Here is a 20,294-nt window from a genome sequence, read left to right on the forward strand (position 1 = left end):
TATATATATATAAAATAGGAAAAAGAAACAGAAAAAAAGAACTGGATTCAAACCCTGCCTCTTATATACTTACCAGCTGTGTGATCCTGGGCAAGTCATTTAATCTCTTTGTGGCTCTGTTTCACATTTATAAAATGGAGATAACAATAGCAACTGCCTCATAGAGTTGTGAGGATCAAATGAGTCAACACATATAAAGCATTTTGTAAGCCTTAATGTGATATATGTAAATGCTAGTTATATTACTATTATTGTTATTATTATTTTTAAATTAAAGATGGTAGATGAACTTCTTTTGAAGTTCTAAAATTACATGAACTATAGAAGGTGAAAAATTACAATGTGTATTTGAAATAACTTAAGACGTCAACCTTAATTTTCTTATATACTAGCCAAAAAAAAAAAAAAAGCTATTGTATACAGAGGCTATGTGGTGAAACTGGGTTTGAACTCATAGATTAGAATCCCATGTCTGCCTTTATTATTAGTGTGACTTTGGGCAAGTCACTTAAACTTTCCAGGCCACAGTTTCCTCATCTATAAAATGAGGGGGTCAGACTATAGGGCTTTTAGCTGTAGATTTTTGATGTTAAAATTTTCTGTGATCCTGTCTATATACATAAATATATGGATTATGCTACAGCATTGGGCTCAGTCCCACAATAGGTTAATAAAAGCCAGCAGAAATCTGATTATGGTAAATTCATCTGAGTTATACCTCAGCCCATTCCTTATAAAGCCCTGTAGCAGTTGGACATAAGCAGGGAGCAGCAGGGCAGATAATGTGGTTCTCCCTAAAGCAGAGCCTAGAGCTAGGAGAAACCATAAGCCATTATCCCCTTCTGGGATTTTCCTTCTGGGCATAAGTTTATATAGAGTAAAATTATAGCATTTGACCCCCTCCCAGGAAGGCTATAGGCTTTTTCCTCCCCTCTCTCTTTAAACTTCTAGCACTTGGATAGTATTTATTAAAAAGTGAATAATAATGAGGTTGCACAGGGCAATTTTATGTTAGGAAATAGGGCTGTCAGAAAAAGCATGGAAGGAGATATAGACAGATGAAATAAAAAAAATCTATATCTCAAATGTGCTATTGAAATTAAAATAAAATGAATAATTTTAAATGGAATAAATTCTGAATAATAATAATAATAAAAGATATTTTGTTTCAACTGGACTTCATACTTCCTAGTTTGGGGCCAATAAATCCAGCACATTTTAAGCTCAGGTTGAAGATTTATTTCCCTTCTGATCTATTACCTTTGTTTTTCTTCCTACATAGACAAAAGGAATGGGCTTTGCACACCTTGCTACATTAGAAAGTATAATCTATGGGCCACAGTACCTGCTTATCAGTAGTGTTTTATTGATGGGAGAGATTACTTGAAGGCCACAGAAAAAGGTTATCATTGATTTCCTTTCTTTTGGATTGCTCCAGGCTCTAAGACTTCCACAAAGAGTGGCTGAACACCTTTTTAGAAAGTCTGGCTGTTTCTCTCAACTGGCCCATCTATTTTGATTCTATCAAAGTATGGTTGACCATCTGATAGTTTTTTAAGTTCTTAAAATAAGAAGTCTTTCTAATTCTTGGGAAACTTTCCCTTAAGACAACAAACAGATTAAAAATCCTGGCAAAAGGGATTTTTCTCAGATCTCTCTGGTTTAAGAGGTGTCCAAATTTTTGCAATTATGTACAAAATCATGACTAATTATGAGAGGTCATCCATGTTGCCCCATGCATTTAACAGTTTTAATCTAACCTGAGTATATATAGCTTAGAGTTCCACTTGAATATAGTTGCTATCAACTGCATTTTCAAAACTTTTCTGATTGACTTTTTTTTTCTTGTATGTTTCATAAATCTGCAAATGTGAGATGCTCAATAAACACGTGTAGTTACTGAAGATGGGTTTTAGCCAAAGTAGTGTAAGTTGATGATTCCCTAAAGCAAGGATTCTTTACCTTATCTTCATGTCGTGATCCTTTTGGTGGTCTCCTGAAACCTATGTGCCCCTTTTCAGATTAATATTTTTTTAAAAGTAAATGATAAAATGTAAAGGAAGAAACTCCAAAAGGAAATCAATAATATAATAGAAATACAACTGTGCCCGTCTGTCTCTGTGTATTTGTCTGTATAGGGGACACATGGATAAAGTGCTGGCCCTGGAGTCAAAAAGACCTAAATGAAAATCTAACTTTAGATGCTCACTTGCTGGGTGACCCTGGGCAAGTCACTTAACCCTGATTTGCCTCTCACCTGAAAAGTGGAGATAATGAGAACAGCTTCCCTATGTGGTAACAAAAAATTAGATAATATATGTTCACTTACATATGTGTGTATTTGTTTCTCTATTAAAGTTAATGAACATCAGGCTAAGAATTCATATAAAAGGCAATGAAGAAGTCCTTGGTGGTCACCTGTAGGCTTCAAACAACTTATAAACCAGAAACTATACAGAAGTAATATAAAAGATACCCTCAAATAAATGTATGGCAGGGGAAAAAAATAAGAAGGGATTGGTCAATCAGTCAATAAACATTCATTAAGTGCCTTCTCATAAGGATAAAAATTAAGCATTCACTATGGGCCAAGCAATGGAGATAAAGATAGTCCTTGAACTAAAGGATCTTCTGTGGTCAGAAGACAGAGTGAGGATAAGGGGTGGAATGTCTATTTGCTCCACAGCTATTCAAACAATAGAAAGCAGGATGAAAATTCCTAGAATGTTGGGCGGATTAAGTGGAAATTTCTGGGTGGACATGGGCTTGAGCCCTATAATGCTGGATGGTTTTTAACCTGCTGCTGGAGGGAATTCTACTATATTCCCAGATTCTCAGATCAACAGAGATTTCAGATTGGTTTCTCATACTTTCCGTTAAAAAAAAAATGCATCACATTTGATTTCAGATGGTCACCAAGGAAAAAAATCTAGTTTGCAATAACTGGAGTTCTTGTGGGGCATTTCTAATGCATCTGATTCATACCTTAGGGGAAATTAAGTTACAGCTCAAAGTGACCCAAAAGGTCATTCACGCCCCACCTGGAGGAATTCATGCTATTAATATGGTATTTAATTTCAGTCAGGTTCAACTCTCTTGCAGTTGTTTCTCATGTTCTTTATAAATGGTATATGTTAGCTCCTAGATGCAACTCTAAGGGACCCCTGCAATAGGCAAATATTCCTTACTCCAGCCAGCTTAAGAGCATCTGGCTAAATGTACATCAGGAATTCAATTAACTTTGTATTAAGAGGTCAATTAAATTGGCCTTCATATGGATTGTTTTTAATTACTTTTCCTTGTAATCCTTTTTTCCCCCTTGTCTAAGCACTAGTGAAACTGTGATATGATATTCATAGTGCCTGTTTGGCCTATGTAACTTAGATGCAGAACACACAGGAAATGCTAGTCCTAGTTATAATAAACTAATTAGACAATTAGTAGCTGTGAATTCTCTTGACCTAAGAAGACAGTCATCAGAAATGGATTATTTTTGGCCACAAGCTTTTGGAAATTTTCCCACCTGACAATATTCTTTGTTCTTTGTTCCATGAATTTTCTTAAATCTTAGAGGCACTTTGGGTGTATTCTTTTTTTTTCTGGGACACAAGTGAGGTTTCTCTGGCTTTCTCATGGCTATATGGTAAGCCATTTTCTATTAAAGAGAAGCCATTCCATCCCATAAAGGACTGGTGGTGATTTTAGTGGTAATGTGATCTAACATAAAATTCATGAGATCTAGAACTATTTTTATCTATATTTACTATATCTATAATCTATGTTTACTAGATTCAAGCTTAGAATATAGCATAAACTATGAAAATGAATCAATAATCTAGATGTGTTATCAACATCAATCACTCAATGTATATTCATTGAAAAACTACTATATTCAAAGTATCTGGATATTTGGAAATACTCAGATAAATAGATATATACATGGAGAGCAAAAGAGAGAGAGAGAGAGAGAGAGAGAGAGAGAGAGAGAGAGAGAGAGAGAGAGAGAGAGATTCTAGTCTAGACAGATCAGAAAAATACTTTAATTTTTAACAGGAAATACTAAATTTAAGGCATTAAACAATTACCACATGGAATTCACTACAAAAGCAATGAATCAGTGACTAAGAGAGATTTTAGAATTTTCCTCCGGATATATTTAAAGAGAGTAGATAGATAGTTATCTTTCAGGATTGTTCAGTGTACAGTTTTGGCACCAAGAAAGGGATACATATCTGAAATGGCTTCTTGGAGTACCTTTCAGCCTCTTGATTATTTAGAAAAATTGCACAGCTTAGGTGCATTTCTCATGTAGAGATTAGAATAAAATTACATCTTTTATTATATCACTACATCCCTACACCACATAGGTGGTATGAATACTAGTACAAGGTATGTAAATTGCTTTATCTTGTTATTGATAGTAATATCATTAATAGTATTAATGTTAACATATTGGTGTGTTAAGTACCTATGATTTTTCCAAGAATTATCTCTGCTGACAGGAGATTGAATTGGAATTCATCTCTATTCTATAGCCTCAGAGATTGATTTAAATTTCCAGGAGATTAAAATGATCTGCCTGTGGTCAAGTCATAGGTGAAATTTGAAAGCAAGTCTTAACTCCAAGTCTAGTATTCTGCTATGCTATGTTGATTCATTAATGATGATAACAAAGGTCTTAATTTTTTTCTTTTATTCATCAAATTATCTATCCATCTCTCTATTTATCATTAGCATATGGAACTCTTGATAAGGAAATTCTCTTTCTAACACAAATAAGCAACTGTTCTTAGAAAATTGTCCTGGCCACTGAGAGATTAAATAACTCATCCAAGGTGGCAGCTCTAGAATCCAAATCTTTCTGGCACCAGGACCAGGCCTTTATCCACTATGCTAAACTGGCTCAATAAAAGAAGTAGTCACCACCATCATCATTATCATCATACTCAAAAGGAAGAGAATAAGATAATAATAATTCAATCTCCCTAATGAGGGAAAAGAAAAGGAATTTTTATGGCATTAACAATATAACCATGTTTCTTGGCAGAACGATATGCAAATCATAAAACACAAATCTTTATTCATACCTGCTCCACCACCTATGCTTAGAATGTTAATTCCTGATTTTGTGTCTCCAATCCTGAAAATAAAAGACATTTACATATTTTAAAATGGGTATTAGATGCTTTGGGAAATCTGATTAGAAAGTTTAGTTGTAGATGGCACAACTCCCTTTCTCCTCCCCCAAATGGCACAAAATCTCAGCAACTAGGAATAACCCCTCCAAAAAACCCACAAACTTTTGATATTTATCTCCTTCAGTAACTCAATCCCACAAATATTAATTAAGTGCCTCTGGGTAAAGCACAGTGCTAAGTACTAAGGATATCACAACTCAACAGTCCTTTTCCTCAAAAAGAACTTGTACATATCTAGACACAGAGAAAAATTTGGAGAGGTACTAGTGGATAACTAGAAGACTGAATTGAATGACCACTGAAGTCTCTTCCAGTAATGCTATTCTTTGATTTTCCTATCTGACTTTAGGCAAGTCCCAGTGTCAGTTTTTCTCATCTATAATATAAGAGAGTAAGAATAGAAGAGCATGTGTGGTAATGGGAAAGCGAAACTAAGCTGTGGGAAGGAGATTACTATCCCTGGTTCATAGGACCTAAAATCAAGAAACTGGGAATGACATCTCATGAATTTCTGTTAGTTTATATTTTTTAATTGAAGCAAGAGAATGCACCAAGATGCTTCACATGTTGTTTTCCGTTATTCAAAATATACCTCAAAGTCCTCTCCCAAAGAAACTTTTTGGGATTAATTTTAGCCTCTGACCAAGTATCCCTTTGCTTTATATCACCTGGAATTTTAGGGCAAATATGCACATCATTTAACCCTAACCTTCTGTCTTAGATTTATTACTAAGTATTGGTTTCAAGGCAAAAGAGTGGCAAGAAATAGGCAATTAGGGTTAAGTGACTTGCCCAACTAAGAACTAAGAAGTATCTGAGTTGAGATTTGAACCCAGGATCTCCTATTTCCAGCCAAGTCTGGATCCTTATCCACTGAGCCCTATATACATAATTTTTTTCTTTTGTAAACTCTTACCTTCTGTCTTAGAATCAATACTGGGTATTGGTTCTAAGGCAGAAGAGCAGTAAGGGCTAGGCAGTGGGGATTAAGTGACTTGCCCAAGGTCACAAAGCTAGGAAATGTCAGAGGCTAGATTTGAACCCTGGATCTCCCATTTCTGTGCCTAGCTCTCAATCCACTGAACCACCTAATTGCCCCTTAATGTACATAATTTTTGAAAATTCTTTATTTTTTTACCTGGACTCGTGTATGCCCAACTAAAATGGATATCCAATGAGTATGTACACTGTTATCTTTTATTTCCTTTGTACTGATACAAATAGCCCCCCTGCAAACTCTTGGTGCTCAGTGAATGTTACTGAATCATTGATGACTACAGTAATAAAACAAACATTGGATATTTCTGTACATTAGACCATTAAGTTGTGAATAACAGTGTCAGATCTAGCCTATATCATGAATTCTATGCTTCCTACCTATATGATCTTGGGCAAAACATTTAACATCCCTGGGCCTCAGTTTCCTCAAAAGTTATATGAATGGGTTGTACTAGATAACCTGTAAGTTTTCCTCTAGCTCTAAGTCTATGATCCTATAAATCAATCAATCAATCTATTTTCTTTCTATCTATACATCTATGTATGTATCTATCATCATCATCATCTAGCTATCTTTAGATATTTGCATAAATGTGTGTATATATCTTATATATATATATATCCTATTTTAATTCTATAAATTATTTTATTAAGTTGATGTAGTGGGGATTCCTTTCTTGTATGAATTAGACTAACTAGTGGATAAGGTTCCTTCCAAATCTTAAATTCTGTGATTCTATAATATATGAAGGCTCTGTAGTATTTTTTGATATGGATAATGTCTCCACCAACATAGATCACAGTCCCTCCATAACTTAACAGATGATCTTAAAGAGTCACAGGAACCAAAAATTCATCATTTTAGGGCCAATTTGGAGATGACTTCAGTTAATCTTCACTAGGCTGGTGCTATGACAACAGACTTACAGCCTGTTACCTAGCATCTAACTGAAGCCTTACATAAAAAGATAATACTAAAATCTGTGCTCTGCTGGAATGACCTTCCAGAACCCAGGTTCACCTATACACCTGGTGAAGCATTAGAGATGGACCTTAGTATTGTAAGAAAATAAAATGCCATTCTAACACTGAATTCCTGGGACACAATTGTTTTATGCCTAGAAAAAGAAAACAGGAAAGACCCGAGAAGGATGTAGGAGGAGATCTATTAAAATTCAAGCCAAGGACTCCCTTGTCTGCTATTGTCAGACAGAAAGGCCTAGTGACAAAATTTAAGAGAAATAGGAGTGAAAACCTAGGGAAGAAGAGAATTTAGAGGTTTGGTGCAGCTCTAGATAGAATCTAAGGCTCACCCATTTCAGTATCTTTTCCCTTGCCCCAACCAATGCTCTATTAATTTATTAAAATCCACATCCCCAAGGCAGAAGATTTGATTATCGTTAGAATGTAGGATCTAGTCCTCTCATAACACTTATCAGCTCTGGCACAAATTGAACACATTTATCACCAAAAAAAAAAAAAATGAACCTCATGGATCTTAGGGGAGCAAGTCTGCTTCACTGATAATAGGGAAACTCTTTCAAAAGGGTCATACAGCTAATATCAGCCTGAAAAGGATAGACATTAATGATTTTTTTCCTTTTGGTAGATAAGTAAAGTGATAATCATAATAATACTTAAGGAAATGCATTTAAATGGATATTACTAAGGCTAAGGGGCACCCAGTCTTTTCAGTGGTTAATGCTCTTGAGTGACTGTTTAAAATTCAGTCTAATACAGAGAATATAAATGGAGGAAACCCTATCTGAGACCTAAAGGAAATAAGAATGATTTGCACAGCAGAAACAGAATTGAACTAGTACAAACACCACGAGAGTAAAAAAAAATGTCCAGAGGTAGGTCAAACTTTAGGCAAGAATGAAAAGGTAGGGAGCGGGGAGGAAGGAAGGAGGAAAAGAAAGGAAGGAGGAAGAAAAGGGGAAGGGAGGGAGGGAAGGCGGGAGAGAGGGGGGAAAAGAAGNCTCCCCCAAATGGCACAAAATCTCAGCAACTAGGAATAACCCCTCCAAAAAACCCACAAACTTTTGATATTTATCTCCTTCAGTAACTCAATCCCACAAATATTAATTAAGTGCCTCTGGGTAAAGCACAGTGCTAAGTACTAAGGATATCACAACTCAACAGTCCTTTTCCTCAAAAAGAACTTGTACATATCTAGACACAGAGAAAAATTTGGAGAGGTACTAGTGGATAACTAGAAGACTGAATTGAATGACCACTGAAGTCTCTTCCAGTAATGCTATTCTTTGATTTTCCTATCTGACTTTAGGCAAGTCCCAGTGTCAGTTTTTCTCATCTATAATATAAGAGAGTAAGAATAGAAGAGCATGTGTGGTAATGGGAAAGCGAAACTAAGCTGTGGGAAGGAGATTACTATCCCTGGTTCATAGGACCTAAAATCAAGAAACTGGGAATGACATCTCATGAATTTCTGTTAGTTTATATTTTTTAATTGAAGCAAGAGAATGCACCAAGATGCTTCACATGTTGTTTTCCGTTATTCAAAATATACCTCAAAGTCCTCTCCCAAAGAAACTTTTTGGGATTAATTTTAGCCTCTGACCAAGTATCCCTTTGCTTTATATCACCTGGAATTTTAGGGCAAATATGCACATCATTTAACCCTAACCTTCTGTCTTAGATTTATTATTAAGTATTGGTTTCAAGGCAAAAGAGTGGCAAGAAATAGGCAATTAGGGTTAAGTGACTTGCCCAACTAAGAACTAAGAAGTATCTGAGTTGAGATTTGAACCCAGGATCTCCTATTTCCAGCCAAGTCTGGATCCTTATCCACTGAGCCCTATATACATAATTTTTTTCTTTTGTAAACTCTTACCTTCTGTCTTAGAATCAATACTGGGTATTGGTTCTAAGGCAGAAGAGCAGTAAGGGCTAGGCAGTGGGGATTAAGTGACTTGCCCAAGGTCACAAAGCTAGGAAATGTCAGAGGCTAGATTTGAACCCTGGATCTTCCATTTCTGTGCCTAGCTCTCAATCCACTGAACCACCTAATTGCCCCTTAATGTACATAATTTTTGAAAATTCTTTATTTTTTTACCTGGACTCGTGTATGCCCAACTAAAATGGATATCCAATGAGTATGTACACTGTTATCTTTTATTTCCTTTGTACTGATACAAATAGCCCCCCTGCAAACTCTTGGTGCTCAGTGAATGTTACTGAATCATTGATGACTACAGTAATAAAACAAACATTGGATATTTCTGTACATTAGACCATTAAGTTGTGAATAACAGTGTCAGATCTAGCCCATATCATGAATTCTATGCTTCCTACCTATATGATCTTGGGCAAAACATTTAACATCCCTGGGCCTCAGTTTCCTCAAAAGTTATATGAATGGGTTGTACTAGATAACCTGTAAGTTTTCCTCTAGCTCTAAGTCTATGATCCTATAAATCAATCAATCAATCTATTTTCTTTCTATCTATACATCTATGTATGTATCTATCATCATCATCTAGCTATCTTTAGATATTTGCATAAATGTGTGTATATATCTTATATATATATATCCTATTTTAATTCTATAAATTATTTTATTAAGTTGATGTAGTGGGGATTCCTTTCTTGTATGAATTAGACTAGCTAGTGGATAAGGTTCCTTCCAAATCTTAAATTCTGTGATTCTATAATATATGAAGGCTCTGTAGTATTTTTTGATATGGATAATGTCTCCACCAACATAGATCACAGTCCCTCCATAACTTAACAGATGATCTTAAAGAGTCACAGGAACCAAAAATTCATCATTTTAGGGCCAATCTGGAGATGACTTCAGTTAATCTTCACTAGGCTGGTGCTATGACAACAGACTTACAGCCTGTTACCTAGCATCTAACTGAAGCCTTACATAAAAAGATAATACTAAAATCTGTGCTCTGCTGGAATGACCTTCCAGAACCCAGGTTCACCTATACACCTGGTGAAGCATTAGAGATGGACCTTAGTATTGTAAGAAAATAAAATGCCATTCTAACACTGAATTCCTGGGACACAATTGTTTTATGCCTAGAAAAAGAAAACAGGAAAGACCGAGAAGGATGTAGGAGGAGATCTATTAAAATTCAAGCCAAGGACTCCCTTGTCTGCTATTGTCAGACAGAAAGGCCTAGTGACAAAATTTAAGAGAAATAGGAGTGAAAACCTAGGGAAGAAGAGAATTTAGAGGTTTGGTGCAGCTCTAGATAGAATCTAAGGCTCACCCATTTCAGTATCTTTTCCCTTGCCCCAACCAATGCTCTATTAATTTATTAAAATCCACATCCCCAAGGCAGAAGATTTGATTATCGTTAGAATGTAGGATCTAGTCCTCTCATAACACTTATCAGCTCTGGCACAAATTGAACACATTTATCACCAAAAAAAAAAAAAATGAACCTCATGGATCTTAGGGGAGCAAGTCTGCTTCACTGATAATAGGGAAACTCTTTCAAAAGGGTCATACAGCTAATATCAGCCTGAAAAGGATAGACATTAATGATTTTTTTCCTTTTGGTAGATAAGTAAAGTGATAATCATAATAATACTTAAGGAAATGCATTTAAATGGATATTACTAAGGCTAAGGGGCACCCAGTCTTTTCAGTGGTTAATGCTCTTGAGTGACTGTTTAAAATTCAGTCTAATACAGAGAATATAAATGGAGGAAACCCTATCTGAGACCTAAAGGAAATAAGAATGATTTGCACAGCAGAAACAGAATTGAACTAGTACAAACACCACGAGAGTAAAAAAAAATGTCCAGAGGTAGGTCAAACTTTAGGCAAGAATGAAAAGGTAGGGAGCGGGGAGGAAGGAAGGAGGAAAAGAAAGGAAGGAGGAAGAAAAGGGGAAGGGAGGGAGGGAAGGCGGGAGAGAGGGGGGAAAAGAAGAGGGAAGGGAGGTTGGGAGAAAGGGGGGAACGGAGGGAAAAAGGAAGGAAGGGAGGGAGGGAAAAAGAAAGAGAGGAAAGGATGGGGGAAGGGAGGGAGGAAAGGAAATATCTGGGTTTAAAAGCCTGTTATCTCCTCACGGGAAAATGTATTGGGTGCCTGTAAATGGTTAACTCTTATCTACTTGTGGCTCTAAAGGCTCCTCTTGCTAACCAGGACGTAGGGTGGAATGTCTAAATGAAAGGTTGTATTAAATAATTGGGGGAGGGGCGGCGAGGGAGGGGTGAGGAGAGAGTGAGAAGCCGAAGCTATCCATATCTCTTCCTTGCCACCGCTTTCCCAGCCTCCGTTCCTCCCGCTGCATGCATTGATCACTTGGCACGGACTGTGGCTTCCCGGGGGTCTGTCCTTCTAAAGAAAGCGTCTGTCTATTGTTACCTTGCTATTATGCCTGGCAGCTTCTCTTCAATGAAATTCTGCATGCACTGGTGCTCGGTGGAATTAGCCAGAAACAGGCGAAAAGCTTCAACATATCTGCCATGATCAGAAAACAAGCTTCTCATGGAAGATGCCATGTTTGGTTTTCTGAAAAAGGCAAAAAGGGAAGGGAAGTTTTTTTCTCTCCCCGGCACCCCGCTCCTCCTCCTGGACACCACCCCCTTCCCAGCCCCCAGTCCAAAACTTAGACTTGTGGGGAGAAGGTCACCAGTGGCTGCCACTGGAGCAGTGACTCATTAGCATATAAAATGCCCACAGGACTTGATTCCTGAGACTTTAACCCCTGCTGAATTGTTATTTTAGTGAAAGAGGGAAAGGTAGTAAAACCAGGCAGTAAATCCCACTGCTGAAACTTTTGTTTTAAACCTCAGGGGGCTTTTTTTTTTTTTTTTTGGCCATACCTATAAAAATCCGTATTACTTTGGCTTCATTTCCTGTTTGCTTGGTTTTTTTGTGTTGTTGTTGTTTGTTTTTTTCCCCTGTGGTTGTCCCAGGAAAGTCAGCTGCAAGTAGGAAAGTTATATGTCTGAAAAAGCCAAAGAAACCTGGAACTTCAGAAAGCATGGACCATGATGGGTTCCAAACCATATACCAAAAGCAGAACGAATAGATTGGTTGTCTCCAAACCCTGGGGGGTGGGGGCGGGAAATACTGTCTTTCCTAATTCTCTATATTGGAAAAGGTTCACATTGACCTTTAAAAATGGATATCATAAAAATGTGGAACTTGGGTCCTATTTCTATTAGCATTTTTCTTTTTTAAATAGAAGACTAGTTTTGGAAAGCCGACAATCAGAAAGAAGTTGTAACTAGGATTTTTTGCACAGAGAAGACCCATCTAGCTGGGAACTGTTGGAGAAACAGGATAGGGGGATCTGAGGAGCAAACAAGATAGTCCAGTCCACTAGCTGCTGGAGAGGCTACCATGATGAATTGGAGGAAGAAGATACCTCTCTCTGGGTGTACTAGAGTTTGGCAGTAATTGGAGTAAGGCCAATGCTGGAATCTGGATCAATAATATTGTAGGGCAGAAGGTTCCATCAGCATGCCAAAGGATTTCAAGAACTATCTGGGCATCATCAATTTGTCACCTTGGGAAATAACCCCAGTTGCCTCACTCTAGATATACATAGGTAAGATGATATCCAGAAACTAGTGGAGAAAGGAGATCAGCTAGGGAAATTAGAAGAAATTAGTGTTGCCAATAATTCCCAGGACCAAAGGGGTGTTCTGGATTCAGTAAGGGAAAGTGCTGGCCTGTCTATAATGTACTATGTTTAATGTATTCATAATATTTATTAATTCATTCAATCAACTTGTATTTGTTGCCTACTATGTGGCATGTGCTCTATTAAGTATGGTGTTATAGAGAAAAATAAATAAATAAAGCCCCTGGTTTTAAGGAACTTCATCTACTGGGGGAAAACAACCTGTATACATAAGTTAGTACAAAATACAGAAGAAATGAATGGTTTCCCTGGAGAAGATAATAACCAATTGGGTGATAAGAAAAGGCCTAGCCTAGAAATGGGCTTAAGTCAAACCTTGAAGGAAAGAAAGGGAATTTAAGAGCTATAGGAGGAGGGAGAGCAGAGAGTTTTAATAGTGGTATTTTAGAATTCTTAATCCTGGAAGAGGCCATAGAAGCTGACCTGTTCATTCTTTTACCAAATACGGTAACCCTTACCTTAACCTACTCCTAAAAAAAATGTGTGGATCCTTCTTTTAAGTCAACATTTCTAGTGAACCCATTAGAAAGTATGTTTCAAGCAGAAGAAAAATATATGGTTGATCACATGGTTCGATGGGGATATGATTGGGGATGCTGACTTTGAATGATCCCTCTACTGCAAATATTGATAAGGAAACAGGTTTTGAACAATGATACATGTAAAACCCAGTGGAATTACTCATCGGCTCTGGGAGGGGAGAGGGATAAGGAGGGAGGGGAGGAACAGAACATGAATCATGTAACCATAGAAAAATATTCTAAATTAATTAATCAATTAAAAATAGTAAAATTAAAAAAAGAAAGTACACTTCATATTTAAATAGCTCTATTTGGTAGCATGTTCTTCCTTATATGACATCAACAACTTCCATATAACTTCTATCTACTTGTCCTACTTCTCCATTTGAAGCCATATTAAGTATCATTGCTCTTTCCCTTCAAATATTTGAAATAATAGTTCGTTCTGTCTTCTCCAAACTAAATATGCTATACTTCTCTGTTTTTTCCCCCAATTATTCCTCTTATGATATTGCTTTACAGATTTCTTGCCATCCTGGTTGGTAATAATATCCTATACAATCCTATATATTTTCTAGTTTGTTGACACCTAGAAATAGTGTCACCAGGGCACAGTATAATGAAGGGACAATTATAGATTTGGGTTTGAACACTGTTTCTGTTAGTTTAACGGAGTTTCATTATTGTTTTTTAATTAGCTACATTAACATGATCCAAAGGATTATAAGATTATAGATTTGGAGATGGAAAAGATTTTAGAGGTTATCTAATAGAGTCTCCCCATTTTACATATCCATAAACTGAGGCATATAAAGGTGAACTAACTTGCTTAAGATCACACAGGAAGCAAGTGGCAGGAACAGCTTTAGAGCTCAAGTTGACTCAGATATGTGGAATTTGCAGATAGCTAACATCCTGCTTTTTTTCCCTCCATGATTATCTATTAAAGTCATATCTTTCATTTCTCCTTGTAGAGTTCATTCTTTGCATGAAAGTACAGAATTTTCAGTTTATCCCTATTAAATTTCATAACATTAGTTTTTTTCTCATGAATCTAGATCTTTTAGAATATTGCTCCTGTCATCTCACATATCCAGAGATTTTATATATTTATTTGATTTAACGTCTTCGTATAGACAGTGTGGCATAATGATTAGATAGTCTTGGAGTAAGGAAGACTGGTAGTGCTCCTGACACATGTTAATTGTGTGACCTGGGTGACTGGATAGATTGAGAGCCAGGTCCACCTCAGAGCCAGTGTGATCCTGGGCAAGTCACTTAACCCACATTGTCTAGTCCTTTCCTCTCTTCTGCCTTGGAACCAACATATAGTATTGTTTCTAAGGCAGAAGGTAAGGGTTTAAAAAAAACTTTTTTTTTAAAAAGTGAATTACTGCTCTATATTAATGGATGGAGTACTCTCTTCAGGAGTTTCCCCCACTAATGAAATCATAGGACAACTGACCACTCTCTCAAAAAAAAAAAAAAAAAACAAAACAAGAAAGAAAAAAGTCTTCTTTATAGGATCACAGGTTTCAGAATGAGAAAGGAAACTAAGGTCATTCTAATCCACCCTTATCATTTCACTGAGGTAAAGGGAGTGCCCCAGTTGCACCCAATAGAATTCAGCAGACTTGAGATTTGTATTCAGATCATGTGTCTCCAAATTCAGTGCTTCATCCAAATCATTGAACTAAAAAAAAAAAATTCCACTAGAGACCTCTCTTCAGATTGACATCAATTCATTAATCAACATACATTGAGTATAGTTGCACAATGAGCTAAAATTGACCTAGCTGTACTATCATGAGGCCCACATTTCTTAATTCTATCAAAAAGAATCTCATGAGAGTCTCTGTCAAATAGTGGGCTGAATCAAGCACATCTGGGGTATTCCTTATCTGCCAGTCCATTAAAAAGAGAAATGAGGTTAGTTTGGCATGACTTGATTTTAGTAAAACATTTCCTTCTCTAAGTTCTACAAACCATCCACTTAATATACTTTAGAATTTATTTTTAGGGTTCAACATCAAGCTTACTGGGTTTTAATTTCTGGAATTAAACTTTAAAAAATATTTTAAAACATTAGGCATTTGCCTCTGTGATAAATATGCTCTGGACTCTCTCTTTCAAGGCTGGGCCAGCTAGAGCCCTTCCTCAGAGTTCCAGAGGACCCTAAGGGTGTCTGTTGTTCCACTGCAATCTTCTGAATGTATGTTCCCATTTTTGTTAGAGGTGATTAGTACCCCAGTTTCACTTAACCACTTAATGTTGTATAATTTTTACAAAGAAATATTTATTTTGAAAGTATATCCAAAACAAAAAACAAGCATTCCTCCATACCAACATGGCATACTTTAACCCTTCACTAACTTGATCTCTGAGGGAACAGACCCCAGATTTAGCTTAGTTCCTATAGAGCACTGGTTTCACCAAGTTCACATTCAAAGGCAGCATTTCTATGGGATCATTTTTTCCAGTGGGCTGAGGTTCCAAGATCACTCTTGAAAATCACCTTTTGCTTCTTGAGGCATTCGTGCTAAGCTAGCTGCAATTCTGGCCTACGTTATAATTCCTGAATTCTCATGGTTTGTTCTCTTAGCTAAGTTGATGACCCCACTTCCTATAGCTAGAATAGACAAGAACAAATATAAAAGACTAAGGGAGTCCTGTTTCTTGAGGACCATATGATTTCTTAAAAGGAAAGCCCCAGGATCCTTCCCTTTATATATAGCATGGCACTTCATCCCAGTTATTGTGACTTACTCCAAAGGCAAATAAAATAGAGACAGATGCACAGAGAAGACTCAGATCCTTTAGAAGATGTTATTAGTTTCAGCTACACGACCCATCAAAAGTAGCTCCAACCTAGCCAGCTGGACCCAGTCATTGAATGATCTCTCTAAGGCACTTCCCTTACATGTCATCATAATTCTCTCAGTAACAGTTGCCTAATGTCCTCCTCTTGAAGGATGCTCCCTGATGTCCTACATATGGAGAGATGCCACCTCCAAACTGATGGTGTCTGTGCATGTGCTAGACCCCCATTACATCTATATTCAATCTTCTGGCACTTTTCTCTCCCTTATTCTCTGCTGTCTGAAAGATCACTGATAGGAGTTCTATAATCAAATTTGTTAAGTACTTTCAGGAGCTTCAGATATTAAGAGGATCATGGTGCAATGGAAAGAACTACCTGAGTTCAAATGTTCCAAATTTACTACCCATGGGCCCTTGAAGAAATCACTTGATCTCTCTGAATCTTAGTTTCATCATCTGTAAAATAAATGTGTTAGGCTAAGTTATCTGTCAGATCCTTTTCAAGTCTAAATCTTTGTTGTAATTAATCTCAGAGTGAGACCTTTAATTTTTTAAAAATTAGTTATGCTCTGTGTGTGTTTTTAATTACTTCCTAGCTTTTTAAAGAATTATGAGGATCTTCTACCTGGAGGTTTCGATGGCTATTGGCTATTCATACGTTAACAAAAATCTTCTCTGCAACTTACTTAGCAAATGCATCTACTGAGGTTGAACTCATAATTTTCTGAGGCAAACCATACTGGTTCTGGATAGCTCTAATTGTTGGGAAAATTTCCCACGCAAAAAACTTAAGTCCGTCTCTTTGCAAATTTGCTGCAAAGTTGCTGCTGTTTCTGATCTCAGGGGACAATCAAAACAAGTTTAATTACTCTTCTACAAGATAACCTTTTAAAGTAATAGAAGATAGCTCTTATCCCATCCATCCCCACCTCTCTTCTTGCTTTCTAATATTCCTGTCTTATTGAAACAGACATGACATAATCTTAAGGTCTTCCTCCTTGGAATACTTTCCTAAATATTGACCCTAAAATAAATACAATACTCAAGAAGTGTTCTGACCAGGGAAGAATTCTGGGATATTATTGCAGTTAATTTATGGAATTTTAAAATGGGACAGATACAAAATCCAGGAAAGAACATGATGGCAGTGGGAATTGAGACTATAAACACACTTTAACAAGGCACAGAGAATCTAGAGGGGAAAAGAAATGGAAAATACAGTGGCAAATAGTGAGACAGGTGGGGTGTAGAGGCTGATGGCGTGAAGACAGGGTTAAAGTGGTGGAGGCAGTTTGCATGTGTTCAAGTGAAAGGGCAATAGTGGGAAGCTAGGTGGTTCAGTGGATAGAGAGCCAGGCCTAGAGATGGAAGGTCCGGGGTTCAAATCTGAACTCGGATACTTCCTAGCAATGTGACCTAGCTATGAAGGAAGGAAGGAAAGAAGGAAGGAAGGAAGAAAGAAAACTTATATAACCCAGGATCTGAGTTGAGAAAAATCTGAGAAGCATGGAGTCAGATGGAGATGGTGAATAAGTGTTCATGAGGCAAGAGTTTGAGGTCTCCTTTTTATAGGGGTTCTGTAATTAAGGGAAAAACTCTCATCTGTATCATCTCATTACTATGTCAAAAGCATTTCAAAGATGGCAGTAAAACTTTAAAGTGAACATATCCTTGTCATCTCAACATTATCAGCAACATTTGATCTTCTGGTCTTATTACTTTAGATTGTCTGGAGTTTATCTCTGATTTACATATCAAAGACCCAAAAAGCCTTGACAGCAAGATTTAGATGACTTCCCTTGATATAGTCCATAGTTTCACTATTATTTTTTTTTTGTTAATATATGATACAGTTTGCAAATTATGTTCCTATGCTCTTTGGAATGGTCTGTACCTGACATAGATTCAGTTTACAATGTTACTTCTTGCTATTATTCATTTATACTAGCCAATTATAAACTTTCTATAATATCTAGAAGGATGGCATTGGGCAGGGGTATCAGAACAAGTTATAATTTTAACATACTATCATCTCCCTCATTCTCAAAAAATAAACCTTTCTTAATGTAGATCAAAATCATATTGACTTTCTCCCTTTGACTCATATTGACCTTGTATTCTAATAAAATCCCCATGTTAACCTTTCAGATAAATTTCTATCTGTCAATCTACATGGATGGATATCTTGTACTTGGAAGCTGACTTTTTCATGACAAATATATGGTTATATTTATTCATACTGAATTTGACCTTATTCTCAACTTCTCACTCTCATCCTCCATATTTGATCTGTTATGAAGACCTGTTAATTCTAACTCCAAAATATCTCTTGTTACCATCCCCACTGTTTCAGGCTCACATCACCTAATGCCTAAATTATATAAATAGCTTTTAAGTTGGTCTCCTTGACTTAAGTATTCACCCACTCTAATCCATCATCCATTCAACTATATTAAAACAATCTTCCTAAAAGTGCTGATCTGATGCCTTTTGCATCTTTAAATTTTGTTTTTACTCATTTGGAATTTTTAAATACTGTTTTTAAATATCTGTGTAATTTTTTTCTCTTTAAATGTGGGCCTTTGCTGCCATGGCTACATGTGTATTTTTAAAAATACAAATATACAAAAAGGGGTTAGAGTAAATTATTTCCAGTCTTCTTAACCTGTCTTTTCAATAAACTCCATTTTCCTCTCTTCTTGGAGAAGAAAAATAAGGATACATACGCACATATAAAAGTATAACTCTTGCAATTCAGCCAGGATAGTGGCTAGTGTCATAGTGGAGAGAGTATTGAACTTGCAGTCAGGAAGACTTGAATTCGAATCCTCCTTTTTAGGTGCCTATTAGACATGTGACCTCGGCAAGCCTAACTTTCTTTGCTCATAAAAAGGAGGTAATATTATATTATAATCTTCCTCAAAGGGTTACAATGAGGATTAGTTGAGATAATGTATCCTTGGTAAATCTGAAAGCACTATTTAAATGTCAGTGTTATTATTACTATTATTATTTTAAAACTGACAGGCACAATCTACTCAAAAACAGAGAATAGCTTGACTCAATAATTAAAATCTGAGGTTCATTTTGAAAATAATTTCTGAGTTTAAAATCAGTAGATTCAAAAATCTATTTTCATTTTGTTTTTCATTGAACTAACACAGAAGTTTTCTTAGAATTAAATGATAAGGAAACTCAAGGGATCATCTGATCTAGTTCCCATCCAGTTTCTTCTTAGAAAAGTATTATTATCCTCAGTTTATAGATGAGTCAATCAAAGCCCAAAAAGGTTAAATGACTTATTTGAGCTCATTCATCTAGCAAGTGAAATAACAATGAAGTGAATAAAACTTGAGAAGCCATTTGAATTTTTTTTTAAGTGCATTGATTTTCAACTCAATATGTTTTTAATTAGATGGGGTGGTACTGAACAAAGACAATGGTATATCAAAAAATAGACTCAAACCAAGAAAAATGGGGAAAGACCAGGATACAAAATAATCTTAAAAGCTAGAGAAAAATAACTCGTAACAGAGATAAGGATAGCAAAAGAAAATGGATTCAAAAGAGGGAATGAAGAAACAACATAGGGAAAAACGAAGGGCTATAGAACAAGATTAGTATATGTGCAGAATGGGATCAATTAAGAAGTAACCTAGAATGACCTAGACCAAAAGACACAACCACAAGGGGACAATTGGCAAGAAGCCAGACCCTGGAAAGCCAGGGAAAACTACACAGCTGTCAGAGCACAAGATGTAAAGGATTCATTAAACAACTAATTTCAAAGAGTCCCAAGGTCACAAATTACAAACCTGCCAACCGCCAATGGCTTTAAGAAAGCATATTAGGAAGACCATTCAGGGAGAAAAGAAACGGGTTATAGTAAGCCTAATGCTTACAAGGCAAATAGGTCCTTTAAGATGCTTCTAGGGCTAAGGTTGGTCTGCTGTAGTTTTGATATATTCCTTCATAAAGGCTTCCAGGCTGATTTAGCTACAAAATGTTAGAGCTGGGAAGGCCTTACAGTTTATCTAGTCTACTACCAAACTACCACTGTTATAGATGATGAAATTAAAGTCCTAGAGATTAAATGACTTCTCAAGATTAAACAG

General features: G+C 36.4%; 1 protein-coding gene across 1 annotated transcript in view; it reads right to left on the reverse strand.

Moving 5' to 3' along the window:
- The window catches only part of HNMT (histamine N-methyltransferase), a 53,653-nt gene extending 41,966 nt beyond the window's left edge, over window positions 1-11,687 (reverse strand). The window contains exons 1-2 of the mRNA XM_044669900.1: window positions 11,551-11,687; window positions 5,088-5,140 (exon numbers count right to left, since the gene is read on the reverse strand). Coding sequence (XP_044525835.1) covers window positions 5,088-5,140; window positions 11,551-11,687 — 190 coding nt within the window. The remainder of the gene's footprint in view (window positions 1-5,087; window positions 5,141-11,550) is intronic.
- Between the last annotated feature and the right edge of the window lie 8,607 nt (window positions 11,688-20,294).

Source organism: Gracilinanus agilis, chromosome 3, assembly GCF_016433145.1.
Source record: "Gracilinanus agilis isolate LMUSP501 chromosome 3, AgileGrace, whole genome shotgun sequence".
NCBI classification, from domain to species: Eukaryota; Metazoa; Chordata; class Mammalia; order Didelphimorphia; family Didelphidae; genus Gracilinanus; species Gracilinanus agilis.